Source organism: Cyanistes caeruleus, chromosome 1 (assembly GCF_971803275.1).
Source record: "Cyanistes caeruleus chromosome 1, bCyaCae1.hap1.1, whole genome shotgun sequence".
Classification (NCBI taxonomy): domain Eukaryota; kingdom Metazoa; phylum Chordata; class Aves; order Passeriformes; family Paridae; genus Cyanistes; species Cyanistes caeruleus.
This window is the reverse complement of record NC_141701.1, coordinates 18501780-18516443: the sequence shown is the minus strand read 5'-3', so window position 1 is coordinate 18516443 and position 14664 is coordinate 18501780. Positions and strand designations below refer to the sequence as shown.

Below are 14664 nucleotides of genomic sequence, written 5' to 3'. Positions count from 1 at the left end.
GGGGTCCTCTACATGATTACTGCAAGGACAGTGTTTCTGTTACAAACTAAGAATGAATGACAAAAACAAAAACAAACACAGTAACAAGAAGTGATAACTATGTGACTAAACAAAACGTTAAATCTTAGTCACAATTTCATAATTTATTCCTACCTCCTGTGGTAGGAGATGTAAATGCAAAAGAAGGTTAACTCTAAATAGTTCTGACATTAAATCATTGCAATATAAGTCTCTTGAGAGACATGCTATTCCTCCACAGCACTGCATTTCATTGTGTGTTTTTTCTCATTACATATCCGCCAAACTTAACTGTGACTAAAGGTATTTTTAAGATCAAGCCCAGAATGGCACATGCTATGCTATGAAACCCAAAAATATAGATTCAATTACCATTTTGTGTAGAAAAAGAAACTTTGCCACAAAAATTTTACATGAAAGTTTTTATACTGAGCAAAAGCATTGCTCACTCCAGCAGCAGTCAATGCTTTAGAGAAAGGTATCGGAAACTTCTTGTTGGTAAAGGCAAATTCATTTCCCAATTAAAGAGTATTCCCAGCCTGTGATACTGAAGTCTATATCTAGAAGCATGAGATTAAGTAATTTCTCTTAAAAATACTCATAATCTTAATAAAAAACCCAAAATTATTGCTACGTGAAAGTGTTACCTACTTTACCATTCAATAGTTAAATCTCAGATTTAGCAGAATTGGCTATAGAGGCCTGCTATGGTGAATATCTGTCTAATTGCATGATGTTGGCACAATTAGTCATTTAATTTTCTTCAATCTCTATCCCAATTCTGTAGCAGACTTGAGTAAAAAGAGATTACTTGTGACTTGCTTTTTCAGAGGTACTATGCATCTCCAATTGTCATTCTCTTTTACTTCATTTTGTAACCCCAGGACTCCATTTCCACACCTATAAGAGACACCCATGACTTCAGAGAGGTGCATGGGAAAGCATCCTGAGCACTCTAAAACACTACCATGAAACAGAAGAACACAGGATTTTCAAAGACACAATAAAAGTAATCATGTTATTCAGGATAAGGTCACTGGGTTTGCTAACACCACACAATCAGAAAGCAAGTACCATGGTGGATGAAGTATCACTGCTATTTACTACTCCACTGGGTCTTCTGTTGGATTTTGAAGTGTCAGTGCATGATTTTTTTTTAAGCTGTTCACATCTATGTATGTGAACTACACGTGTAGCTCCTTATCAGCTAGAGTGTATACACTGAGCTCCCAGCAAAGATAAAAGCAACAGAATGCAGATGAAAAAAATGTTGACTTGAGTAATTAGAAAAAGGCAGCTGCAGCTAATAAGGAGAAGGAATGTTAAACTGAGATGATTTTTTTTTTTTTTAACTAACTTACAGCTGAGACACAGAAGCCAAGTAAATCACTGGACTCTTTCAGCCTATGACTGCTGGTAGAGAGCTGTGCATAGAAAAACTACTGCAGTTGATCTGGTTGGAACACAAGCCCTAAATGGAGGTCTTCATTCAGGTCAAGCTTGGGCAAATTCTAATCCTTCTCAGGTGACATTACATGTATTCGACCACATCCAGTTGATCTCTTCAAATATTTTCCTTCCTCTCCTCCTTAAGCCTTCCAGAGTGTGTTTAAGTAGCACAGACTAATGTTATTTTACCCAATGAGCCTCATGTTACATCAGGCTCAATGTGCAGTAGGTTCCCTTAGCGCCTGCTTGGAAAGCTATTAGAAAAAAGCCCTCTTCCAAAGCTGAAATAAACCCCTACATATTGACACCACTGCTAATTACAATAAAAGTTGAAAGCAGCAAGACTTTTTTCCTTCTGATGAAAGAGTTAAGGTAATTAAAGAGTTGTCAAATACAGCATCAGCAAATTGACAACAATGTCCCAGAGCAAGCACCATCTCAGGAATATCTGCTATGCCTGAGACAGATTGACACCTCCCCCAGATTTACAAAAAAATGAGAGAGACCAGTGTTAGGTCTAGTATCTTAATTATTACATTCACAGTGCATTCTTTGGTATCTGTAAATACTTGAAAGAAGAAAAATGGGGGAACAAAGAACTAATGGGATGCAAAATTAGCATGACATAGAATCTTGTTTTTATGACAACCTGTGCTACTGCTAAATACCAAAAAGCTTCTCTGGGTTGATTTTAGTACTCCAACAGCATTAAGGGAACTGCAACTGCTCATGATTCTGTAACTTATCCTAAGGATTCCTAAAGAGAATGGAATGTCTGCTTCCTCTCCACAGCTGGCAATTACTAGAAAAAAAAAAAGCAGGCTCAAACCAGGTACCCAATACATTTCCAAACCATCTTTCACAGAATGGCTGAAGTTGGAAGGAACTTCTGGAGGTGAAAGGAATTTAGTCCAATTATCCTGTTCAAGTAGGGCCAAACAAATGCAGCTGCCCAGGACCACATGTGGATGACTTTTGAGTACCTCCAAGGACAGAGACTCCACAACTTCTCTGGCCAACACATGCCAGTCCTCAGTCACCTGCACTGTAAAAAACTCTTTCCTGATGTTCAGAGGCTACCTCCTGTGTTTCAGTTTGTGCTCATTGCTTCTTGTTCTGTCACTGAGCACCAGGCAAGAGCCTGGCCCTGACCTAATTGCACCCTCCCTTTCAGCTACACTGATGTGAACCCCTTTGTGTCTTCTCTGGGCTGAACAGTCCCAGCTCTCTCAACCTTTCCTCACAGGAGAGATTGTCCAGTCCCTTAATCAACTCTGTGGTCCTTTGGTGAACTCTCTCTAGTACCAAGGAGCCCAGAGCAGGATACAGCATTCAGCTGTGCTTCACCATGGCTGACCAAAGGGGAATGATCTGCTGGAAATCCAGAGCACCATGAGCCTTCCTTGCAGCACAGGAACATCGCTGGCTCACGTCCAGCACAGCAGCCACCATGCCCCACAGGGCCCTTTCTGCCAAGCTGCTTTCCTGCTGATTGTCCCTCAGCTTAGAGTGATGTGTGGGGTTATTCTTTCCCAGGTGCAGGGCTTTGCACTTCTTGTTGAACTTCATGAGGTTTCTTCTGATTTCTCCAGCTTGTTGATATCCCCTGGATTGGGGGTATTTTCCAGAATACTGCTGGCACAAGATGCAAATAACATTTTTAGCAGAAGAAAAGATAGTATCATCCTCTTGCACTCAATGTTGAGCAAAAATAGATTTTCTTTGACTAAAAACACAAATCTCTGTCTTGGGTTGCAGAGAGCATGCAAAAGAGAGGGGTGGAGCACAAACAGCATGAATGCAGAATGATAACAAAAATGGTCTTTCTTGCTCAAAGAGATACAGATGAGGTTGAACACTAATCTGAAATGGAGGAAATACTTTTCTGTGCAAGTACATGCCATCAGCACTGAGGGGCTACATAACCCAGTGAATATGGATGTATTTGAGAATCAAAACTACAGACCAAACACCCAACTTTGTCCACTAATAAAGAGGTTATTCTATGCTTCTTCTTCCTCTCCATGTGTCAGTTTTGTTTACCTGAATCCTTCAAAAGAATTATATATATATTTTCTACTCCACATCTGTACAGCACTAGACTAGGTGGTCTACAAATCCTTTTCACCTAAATATAAAATTTTTCTGATTTGCTTCTCAGTTTCACACCACACATTGCACATCAAAGAAGGTCATAGTTTTCTACTTCTATAAGAATCTATATTAAAAAAACAAAACCAACCACAAAAAAAACCCCAAAACAGAGTAAAGTGAAGTCAAAGTAAGCTTTAGAGAAAAAAAAAAAGTTACTTTAAACACTTCAAAAAATATTGAAGATTTCTCTCATTTTAATTCCTAACTACAGCCATATGCATTTCCTAAAACTGAATTCCAAAACAACTTTAAAGGCCACAGATAAAATTCAGTAAACTCTGTGACTAATAAAAGAACTATGATAACTACTTGTAACTCTGAAGTTCCATTATAGCTAAAAAGAGAAACCATGACCCAGTGTCATCTCAGCATCAGCAAAGATGCTGCATTCCAGCATACTGCAATAGTGCTGTAAGAAATAGAGTTGGAAGCCAAAGCACCTGTCTAGAAGCACCACTTCAATTAGATTATTTACATCCCTACTGCCATAATATTAACATTTCATACTGGAAAGCTGCTTAACATTTACAGAAAAGAGGAATTTATTTTCTGTTACCATTTGCATTTAATGTATACATATATGAACCACAAGTCTTACACGTAGAAAGACTAACAGTGAAAGCAATCCCTCTGACATCCTGAAGGTACCCTCTTACCAGGGAGGCAGAATTCCCAACACTGAACCATGTCAGGTAAAACCACACATATAATGTGTAATAATGATCATACCCATGTGCAATCAACAGTTGCTGAACAACTTTAAAAAGACCAAGACAGATACATGCAGACCAGGCATATTTTGCATGGCCCAGGCAAGGAACTTAAGCTGAAGAACTGTCCTGCTGCCACAGGAGATCACAACAGCATAGCCACACAACTACCCTACTCCAAAAGGTGCCTTCTCAGAGCTGTCCTTCAGAGTGTCAGCTTTCTTTGCACTCAACAGAGTAGGGGAGAGAATGCTGACCATTTTGGAAAAGATAGGAAACCAAATTTAGAGGTAAAACCACCTCCTGAGAATGCTCCTAGTGAAAGTAAAACAACCTGATGCTGACAGAAATAAGCAGACCCTCTGTGAAATGCTCTTTGGATTTAGGTTTCTTGCAAAACTGAAGTATCCCAGGTCAGAGGCTAGTTGTAAGCATTTCACAGTAAATGCTAAAAGCTTTAAGCAAACTAAAACCAGCAGCTGCTGTGTTGTGCTGTGAACACAAGCTAATGCACCTCGTGTGCATCGCAGTGATTGTGCCAAGTTTCAGTTACTCTTGCCAAGTCAAAACCAAACCCAGTCCCATCACATTATTAGTGATTAATTAATTATATGGTGTGCACTGTGTAAACTGAGATGTAAACCAGATCTGAACTAGCTTGCGTGAAAGGCCAAAGAGCATGTCTGCTATAGGAAGGGAATCCAGGACAGATTTCTGATTTCTGCTCCAGTGACCTTAGTTCAGAGGCTGTCCCCTCAGCAGGGCCAGCTCTACAGGGCCTCACCTCAGCTGGGACCCTCAAGTACCATCTCAATACAGATAAAGCAAAAGATGATGGAACTTTAGGGCCCATTTAAAAGAGCCACAGCCACATGCTTGGCAGTGTAAGTTGGAAGGTTTATAATAAAAACATATGGTATCTACCATAATTTTTGAGTAATTCCAGAAAGAAGAGCAAATCAATAACACCTATCTTTACTAAGCACAATTGCTGTTTCAGTTGTTTCCATCTTGCCCATAAAGTTTGAGTATGGACGTGATGGGTGTTGTCAGCACTGCTATACACGTGCAGATTAATCTGTGCATGCACAACAGCCATTTGTCTGATGTGGCTGGTTTGGGGTTTTTTGGTATTCCAAAGGTGGCAACCATACGGCAGAGAAGACCATTCATGACTGCACAGTATATGTGTGTGTGTGCAACATATTTCAGCCAGTGTTTCAACTCAAAAAAGAAAATAATGTGCTTGGATCAGGAAGTTTGTATTTTATGGCAGCACTGCAATTCTCTAACACAAATGCACTTGTCCCTTTGCAGCGTAAAAGCAGCACAAGAATCTTCCAAGATAAAAAGGCACAAACATTGTCTTCATTGCTGCACATGGTCTACTTCAGAGTTAGTGCTCATGCAGCTGTCCAGTGATTAAAAAAAACCACCAACCTAAAAGCCAACATCACAAACATCAGCTATCTTCCATGTCCCTTCCCCCATCTCACTACATTTTTGGGCCTGATTTTCACCAAGATGGAGAAAATCCTTTCAACTCTCACAAAAATACAGTCAAAAGTTTCTGCGAGGTAAATTTGAGACTCAGTCATTAAACCATATTCTTTTGATAATTTTTAGACTTTAATCCTAGCGAGAAAAAATATTTTTACAAACAGAAAATCACAGTAGAAGTACTTTCATGATATCTTGGAACTATGTTAACTATACATGAGATTTACCATTATCCTCATCAAATAGCACACATAATTGCACTGAAAGTGTGTGCTGGGCAGTGGTGTTTGAAACAAAATTACAGGACTGCACACCTCTTCTAAATGTTTTGTGTGTAACCTGTAATTATTTATACTTCCCTAGTTACAGTCTTATGACCATCCCATAAAATCAACAAGAAAAGGAAGGAGAGGAGACAACATTTCCTCGTAAAAGGGCAAAATCTTAGAGATATATCAAATGCTTGGCTCTACCAAATCTGTATTTCAAAAATAAATAGATTACAGATTAATTATAGAAACAAAGAATGTGAAGGTTTTTTGTACTTCTCACCAGATCTTAGCAGATGGGATCTTAAAAACCACCACTGATCACATAAGCAAGGTATATATATATACCTCATATACTGCTTCTCTGCTTTCCCATAAAAATTAATTTCTTCCCCACTCTATGGTTCTATTCCTTTTTCATATCCTTTTGCATTTCACAGTTTACACATTCAAGTCCACAAGCAAGAGGAAATTTCAGAAAATTTAACTACCAATCTTTTGCATGCTAGCCCCTAAAAATAAACTTTAAGCTTAAATTTGAATGCAATTAACAAGCACTTGCATCAAAATAGAATAAGATTAAAGCAGAGCTATATAAGTTCACTGGAGTGCTTCATTCAAGGGTATTTAGGTATAATCAGAAGGATGAGACAGTGTGATCTCTACACATTCAGAAGATGCTAGCACCTCCTCCATGGACCACAGTTTGATAGACAAAGGTCAGAGATGCATGTAGCTGTTTCAAATTAAAGTGCTAAGACATAGAAATCCCAAAATAAAGACATACAACTAAAGTCTCAAATCCTTTTAGGCTCAGAGGAAGATATACAGAGGAAAAATATCATTATATTCCATCATTTCACAGGACTTACGCTTGTCATTTCCATTCCATATTCAGAACATGCATTTCACACCAATTATTTTGAAGTAGTATTATGTATAAACACCAATTCCTTGTAATTCCTCCATCCCACCCAGCCCTTCCACTGCAGAAACTACATCAGAAAGGTGACAGAGTGCTGGCAAACTTATGCTTTCACTCTTGCCTCTCCTATGCTTGACACTGTTGCATCACCATCTGCCTTTTTGGGACATACGCTGCAGAGAGCGCCACCCTGACCCCTTTCAACTTCATTTCTCCTCAGAGTTTTTAAAAGTATTAGCAAAAACGGACAGGAGCCAAATATCAAGAGAATAGAGTGACACAGCTAGAATTCAAGTCAGATTTACAAGTGACCTTACTGCCCACAGATATGCAAAGCTCCACAAGTGTAACGGCTGATCAGTAAGTGATCTTTGTGGATGGAGCTGCCTGGCCAAATCCATCGTGTAGGCAGGAAAGAGAGCTCAGCATCTGCCTTATGGTGCTCACAAGCAAGAGCCAAGTGACACTTCAACACCTCACCTCCTAGGATGTATTAGCTAGAATCCAAGCATCAAAAAGTGATACAAAGCCTATTCCATTCTCTATACCAAAAATTACTTGGGAACAGGTTTAAACCCATCACTACTGTCCCAAAAAGTGATAGATTTACCCCTCTTGCACAAAATTATTTTGCAGCACCACACTGACACAAAAGCACTACATCGGCTAAACACATACTACAAATACAATGAGTACACAGACCATGGCTGCACCTAATTTTAGTGTCTAAAGCAGTCCATGATGAAAGGATCAAGCTGTTACATTTGTGCATTATCAACAGCCAACACATATGAAGTCATGCTTTTCACTAAGAAAGGGATTAGCAAATACTTGGAGCCTAGACAAATACAGAAGGTTCTCCAACTGTGACTGAACAAAACTTTGAGGTGAAAAGAAAGGGCATGCTTGAAGAATTGACTTTATTTTAAAAATACCTGAAACTAAATCAATCTCTAATAAAGGAGAGATTAGAACTTTCAGGGACTATATCTGTTAAGAGCTGCACCAACATTTAATTTTAATATAGGTTGTGGATCCCTTCTCACTGGGGGCTGATCTCAGTTCCATTCAGGGGCTGACACTGAAGACATGTACAGCTGAACTACACTTCAATTACAGATTGAGGTAATCAAGTAAACTTATTTATTTACTATTATTTAGTATGCTTTATCTGATCAAAGGCAGGCACCCAGCATCAGATGAGTTAAATTGTACCAACAGTTTGATGGACTGCACCAATTAGCACTACATCATCTTTAAAAGAAAATGTTCCAGATGGTTACCTGAGGTCATGTGCATCTCACCCCAGAATTCAAAATCAAGGATGCATTTTTGGAAAGGATGTTATGATGAGCTATAAGCTTTCAAGTTGGAGGTACAGTAAGCTGGACAATATTTTCAACCTGTGATGATCTGCAGGTTTGACTAGCCAGTCCCTCTAGTTAGCTAGAGTACCAAGCTTTAGGTACTAAAAAATAACTAGATGATCAGAAATGAAATGCAGACCTCCGTGGGATAGTCAGTCTTGGCAGAAAGAGCAAGAGAAAGCAAAAAACTCAAAGAAACAGCCCATTGTTTATTTCTTTATTCTTTGAATTTTGATAGCAAGCACCTGTTCCACTTTGTACCTTTTAAATCATTTCGTATTTTCAAAGGCAGCTTATATAAACAACACCATGCTAACATAATAATTATACTGACCTATATATTGTAAATGACACATTGAATTGAGAAACTTCATTATTGTTATCATCATAATGTCCTTATACTAGTGAAAAATTCACTTTCAGTATCTGTCACACATTTGGAGCTGCTTTAGTGAGAGTCTTCAGCCAAGCCTTAGAAAATGTGCATCCCCGCCATCGCCCAAAAGGGGAAAATATACAGTTAAGACAAGTTTATCAAGCATACAAATCTAAGCTCTTCATCATAGTGTAAATCTTACAGCAGGTTTTAACACAAAAGCATCTACACAGATTTCACAGTCCAATCCAGCACACCCATCTAGCCCAGCACCCCAACCCCAAGTGACCTACAATGGAACCTAAAGGGATGGATATCCCAAGGAAAAGCATACACACACCAATGCTGTGCCAGAACGTGCTCCCCATTTCTGCCTTCCCCAACAACAGGTCTTGGGACATCCAGAGGTGCCAAATGCATTGGACCTGCACCAAGCAGGCAGCCCCTGGTTGCTAAAGAAAGTCACGTACATACCAAGCCCAGAAGTACATTTTCAAATATTATAGGCAGCACTACAAAACAGCTTTGGGAGGCTGAATCAAATACCGAAACTTAAATGTCTCTTTTGATGGTGAATCCTGCACTTGGTGTTTTGAGCATTCTTCTGCAAATCATCACAATCTGAGCATTGCTTATCCTCAGTAACACTGCATCATTAGCTAGTTCAGAATTCACTCATTCCCACAGAAATTTTGATTTCTGGCAGTTTAAGAAATTTCCTCAGATGTACCCAATAGTAAGTGCAAATAGCCAAAGGTTTAAAAGTTTTAACTTTCCAATGGTTACGGCGTTAGGATATGCTAACTGCTGCAGTAATGACGTACATATAAAGAATGATTAATAACGATCCTAAATACAGGTCTGAGGAACAGCAGCTATGTGCCAAAGCATTTCTCCTGATCATGAGTGCTTGGAAAATTACTTGTGTTAGCACATTTCAGTTCTTTTACAGGTTCTGTTACAAGTGCTTAATGTCACACCTGAGGAAAGAAAGTGTCTCAAAGTACAGCTTCCACATAGGAGTTTAAGTCTTAAGCCACAGATAAAAAGTGAACCATCCTCCAAACATAAAACATATTTCAACCTCAAAGAGAGGAAGACAGAATAGCTAATAATAGCTAGAATATTTAGATAACGCTAGACAATTAAAAACCATGCAGGGTGACATTTTTTGAGATAAATTACTCTTTAGGAGCTAGTACAGTCCTTGTAAAAGTAGATGTGGTATTTGTTTCAGTCAAGTATTTCCAACATAGTTTATTTTCCCCTGGTACTCAGATCATCTGTTTTTCCCAAAGCCTGACCATACAATCCAGCTGAGAGAGGTTCCAAGATTATCCCAGGTAAGTACCTTGTTAGGAATGCTAAATCACAGTCCCCAATATCCAAGCAGGTTTTCCTTCTAGTTGAAAATCCATACACCAGCTTCCTATAATAACAGGTTTGTGGTCAAGATTCCCATCTTGCATTAAGAGGATAAAAATTCAATTCACGTAAGTTTGAACCCAGTGACTGTGCCCCTCCATACATGTGTATCCTTCAATAAACACTGTGCAGAAAGCTATAATGAGGTCTGAGGAACACTTGGGGAATTTCCTGCCCTGGGTATTACTCCTGTTTCCACTTGTGGATATTTTGCCATCACCACTGTCACTCATTATTCATTCGTTGCCACAGGTATTCTGCCTTGATGTGCCTCTAACAGAGAGTAAGCATCTAGGAGATAAGTATTCACCTTAGCCCTCTTTACACTCCATGAATAGGAGCTAAATGGAAATACAGTATTTTACAGCCACAGTTTTTGTGTTCCTGGATATAAACAACTTCTGGTTTAACTTTGTAAATGTGTCCCATTCACATTTTTTATTACTCCAATGTTGGTATTACCAACTGTAGACTCTTGAGTCTTCCCATCAATGCAGGCACTGCTATCACATTGACTTTTTTTCCCTTGGGGAATTTCTTAGCATCTGTTTTTTGATGAGGATTTATAATGACCCCTATATTCTCTTCTGTCAAAACTATTAGAGAATACATCATGCCTCCCAGTAAGCCAGCCTGAGAGTCTTCCTTTCTATGTACCCCCATTTTGACTTATGGTACTCTTTGGAAAAGTTGATTTCACCAGGTCCCAAAGGGAAAAATCACAGGTTTTTCATGTACCCTGTGCTGTTCAATGAAATGCTAAGAGATGAAGCTGCCCATCTTATACTGACTGCTAAAGAGACATCTGAAAAAGAGATAAAAATTTTCATTGAAGAAGGCTTACAAGAGAAACAAAAAAATCAAGTTATACAATCCAATAAGAAAAGGAAAGATTAGGCTAAGCCAGCTGTGATACTACACCACTGAGATTTAAGCTAGGTAACCCTTAAATAGGTTTTCAAGTATCTTCTGCAGGAAAGGAAAAAAGGCCATAATTACCTGCTCAGGGCAGTGATTTCCAGAGGGACAATTTGGTGGGGTGTTTTAAGGAAAGTCAGGTTCTGTTCTGAGCAACTATGCAAAGCAGTATTTTAATGAGTTGAAAAAGTAACTAAGAGCAGCAGTGGAATAAGCAGAGCCTGTTGATTATTATATATTTATCGGAAAAAATTTAGCAAAGTGACATTGACTAACAAAACACAAATCAATGCAAGGTAAGGACCACTTTCTAAACCCTATTTTATTATTTTGCTTCTACTGGAATGTTGCAAGCCTTGATTTGAGAAAGGGCTGCAAGCAGATGGTGAATGAGGAATTCTGGGAGCATCTCCCCAAATTTACTTAAGTCTTCTTTACTAGAGTATTCTACATCAGCAACAAACCCATGCAAATGCCAGTAAAGGCATATACACTTTTATTGTACATTTAGCTGCTTAAAAAAAATATCTGCTACACATGATATTCGCCCATAATTCCAGACTGAATGCAATTGATTCCTACCACACAGGAGACTTAATCTATGCCAAAAATTGTATTTCATTAAGAAAACGATATTATGGAGCATCTGAGATCATGTAACAGACAAAACAGAATGCCAGAGAAATTTTAACTGCCAGTACCCCACAGTGACTGCCTGATTATTTGCAGATGGGATATGGAAAAATTGTGAAATTATTGGAATTTTGGGTCCTGTACGAAAGCATTACTTCAGACTGGATGTGTCATGGCAAATATCTATTATAATTTGAATACGTTCTTAGATTGTGCTTTCCGTGCTTAGAACTGGCTATGCTTACTTCTTTAGACTTATTAACTGAAAAAGACTGCATTCTTCAAAGCCCAAAACAAAACCCTTAGGTGATAGCACAAAACAGTGCCAGTAAGTCAACTGTCAATACTGATCGTATTTATCCAATAATTAAACTAAAAACTAATTTAAATCAATCCCCTTTGGAAAAGCCAACTGTTCAACAAGCACAACAATTGCTCTAGGATCAATCAGTGAACATGAGATCAATTAAAACCAGCTTAAGTTTTTGTAGGAGGACAATTCACACAACTTGAGTTAGATGTCTATTCATTTCAGTACTCCCACAATGCAGCCCTTAAGCTCTGTTGTAAAGCAGAAATACCACTATCACCCTCCGCTGTCTAGCCAGCACTCTAAGTAGTTCCACATTTAATTAAAGACACAGTATACCCTTTGTTAGCACAGATAGTCTGGTCACTTTAAAGGACTGCTATCGTTTTAGCCACACACACATAAATTAAACTCTGGAAACCATCTGTTGAAAAACCATCAAAACCAAACTGCCTTACAATTTTATTTGCACCTATTCTGAAGGTGACATATGCATGAAAGTGCAAACTGTTTTCTTCTCACAGTTTTATTACTATTTGTAGCAGCTTAACACTAGAGATGTAAAGTCCCCCCCCCCCCTTCCAAATAATACCACTAAAAGTGAAATTCTTTCAGAAATACAGATTTCTCAGCAGCTTGAGCCACCTGATTTTCAGCTAACTTAGAAATGTGAAGGGGATGCATGGCCGAGGAAATAACAGGAAAAGGGATAGAAAAATAATTCAGAGTAAGTGGATAATAAAAACATTTTATAACACGGTGAACTTCCCTACAACTCAAAAAAATAAAAAAATCACAAACCAAACAAACAAGAAAGAACAGCCGGAGCCTCGGCCAGGCTGCCAGGCGGCTGCAGTAACCTCTCCGTCCACACGGGAGCTGTACTGGCACATTGCACCGCCCCAGCTCCCAAGCTCCGGCATCCCGACACCAGCGTCTAGGGAAACCGATGAAGCCCCAGCGCACCGTTTATGTCTTCTCCTCCAAGAGATCTACACGTTTTCAGGAAAGCTGGCGGCACAGAAATCCCCTGGGCGCTGGGCAAGGCTCCGCCGCCGCGGCTCTCCCGGCGGCCAGCCCCGCGGGAGCGGCACGGCGATGCCGGAGGAGGGAAGGGGAGAAGCCGCCGCTCTGCCTCGGCAATGTCCACGGAAAGCAGCCTCAAAGCCCGTCCCACGGACACGCGACTCTTAACTGCGCGGGCTAACAGCGATCCCCCGGCAGCCGGGAGCCCTTGGACGAGGAGCGGCGGCGACATCAGCGACATCGGCGGTCCCCTGCCCGCCACGGCCCCTCCCGCGGTGGCGGCTCCCAGCGAGACCCCGGCTCCGCGGGGCAGGACCGTGGGGGCCGGGGCCGTGCGCCCAGGGCTCCACATTCTCATCTCCGGCAGCCCGGGGCTCCGGCCGGGCCCATCCCATCGGAGCTCACGTCCACGCCGCTCCTCCCGCTCCCGGCTCGACCTCCGCGGCGGGACGGCGGCGAGCAGCCCCGCGGAGCGCTGGCCACGCCGGCGCGGCCCCGCGCCCCGGGCTCGCCCCCGCTGCCGCCGCACGTGCCCGCCCGCTGCCCGCGGAGCCGGAGCGCGGCTCACCTGCCGGAGAGCAGCCCTTCCCCGCGGGCTCCCGCAGCTGCCCCCGCCGGCGTCCCGGGTCAGCAGCCGGCGCCACTCACCTCGCTTGCTGCGTCTCCAGCGGCCGGGCTGGCAGTGGCCGTAATCCATGCAGTTCAGGATGATCAAGGCAAAGGAGAAGAGGCGAAACTGCATCCTGGGCCGCTGGGGTGGGCAGCCTCCTCCGGCGGCAGCGAGGGGCGGCGAGGCCGGCGGCGTGCGGGGCGAGGAGGGGCCGGCGGAGGGCGGCGGGGCAGCGGCTGCCGCTGGGGACCGCAGGAGTTTACACGCCTCTTGCCGCCCTTCTCCGGCGCTGCGAACTCACCGCCGCTTCCAGCATCTCCCCTGTGCTGCAGGGAGAGAAAGGTGAAAAGCTTGGACCAGGGGGTCTCTCCCCTGCTCTGGCTCTCCCCAAAAACAAACAGATAGAGAAAAAACCACAAGGCGGCTCGCGGCAGGAGCGCGGAGCGGAGTCCCCGAGAGCCCCGAGCCCGTCCCAGCGCGGCGGGCGAGCGCTGCCGCCGGCCCCCGCGCACCCCGGGACGGGCTGTCAGCCGGGGCACAGCGCTATTTATCCCGGCGCGGGGCTCCCCGCCCACACGCGCTCAGGTCGCGGCACGGCGGGGCGAAGCCGTCCCCCCGTACCTCCCGCGGCGCGGCCCCGCGGCCGCCCCGTCCCGCCGCCGGCTCCCGAGCGCGGCTCCGCGCCGCGGGGCAGCCCCAGGCGGGCTCGGCGGGGCGGGTGCCGGGGGCTCCCTGGCACATGCAGGCGGTGGCCACGCCGGGCCCCCGGCCGCCCGCCTCCGCCCGCTCCTTTTATGCGGCGCGGCGGGGGCGCGGGCGGCGGGGCCGTGCGGGCTCCGCGGGGATGCGCGGGGCCGCGGAACGTGGGTGGTGCCGCGGCCCCGGCCCTCCCGCCGCCCGGCCCTGGCGCCGCCCGCCCCGGCCCGCGCCCCCGCCTCCGCCGGGCCCTAACGCCGGCCCGGCCCGTCAGACGC

General features: G+C 43.2%; 1 protein-coding gene across 2 annotated transcripts in view; it reads right to left on the bottom strand.

Moving 5' to 3' along the window:
- The window catches only part of RSPO2 (R-spondin 2), a 106137-nt gene extending 91927 nt beyond the window's left edge, over window positions 1-14210 (bottom strand). Inside the window, exons 1-2 of one of the 2 annotated variants that reach the window (XM_086880376.1) lie at window positions 14105-14210; window positions 13729-14016 (exon numbers count right to left, since the gene is read on the bottom strand). In XM_086880376.1, the coding sequence (XP_086736502.1) occupies window positions 13729-13822 (94 nt within the window). In that variant the 5' untranslated portion in view covers window positions 13823-14016; window positions 14105-14210. Of the gene's footprint in view, window positions 1-13728 lie in introns of both variants that reach the window. The other variant, XM_086880375.1, reaches the window with a different exon arrangement.
- Window positions 14211-14664: the final 454 nt, after the last annotated feature.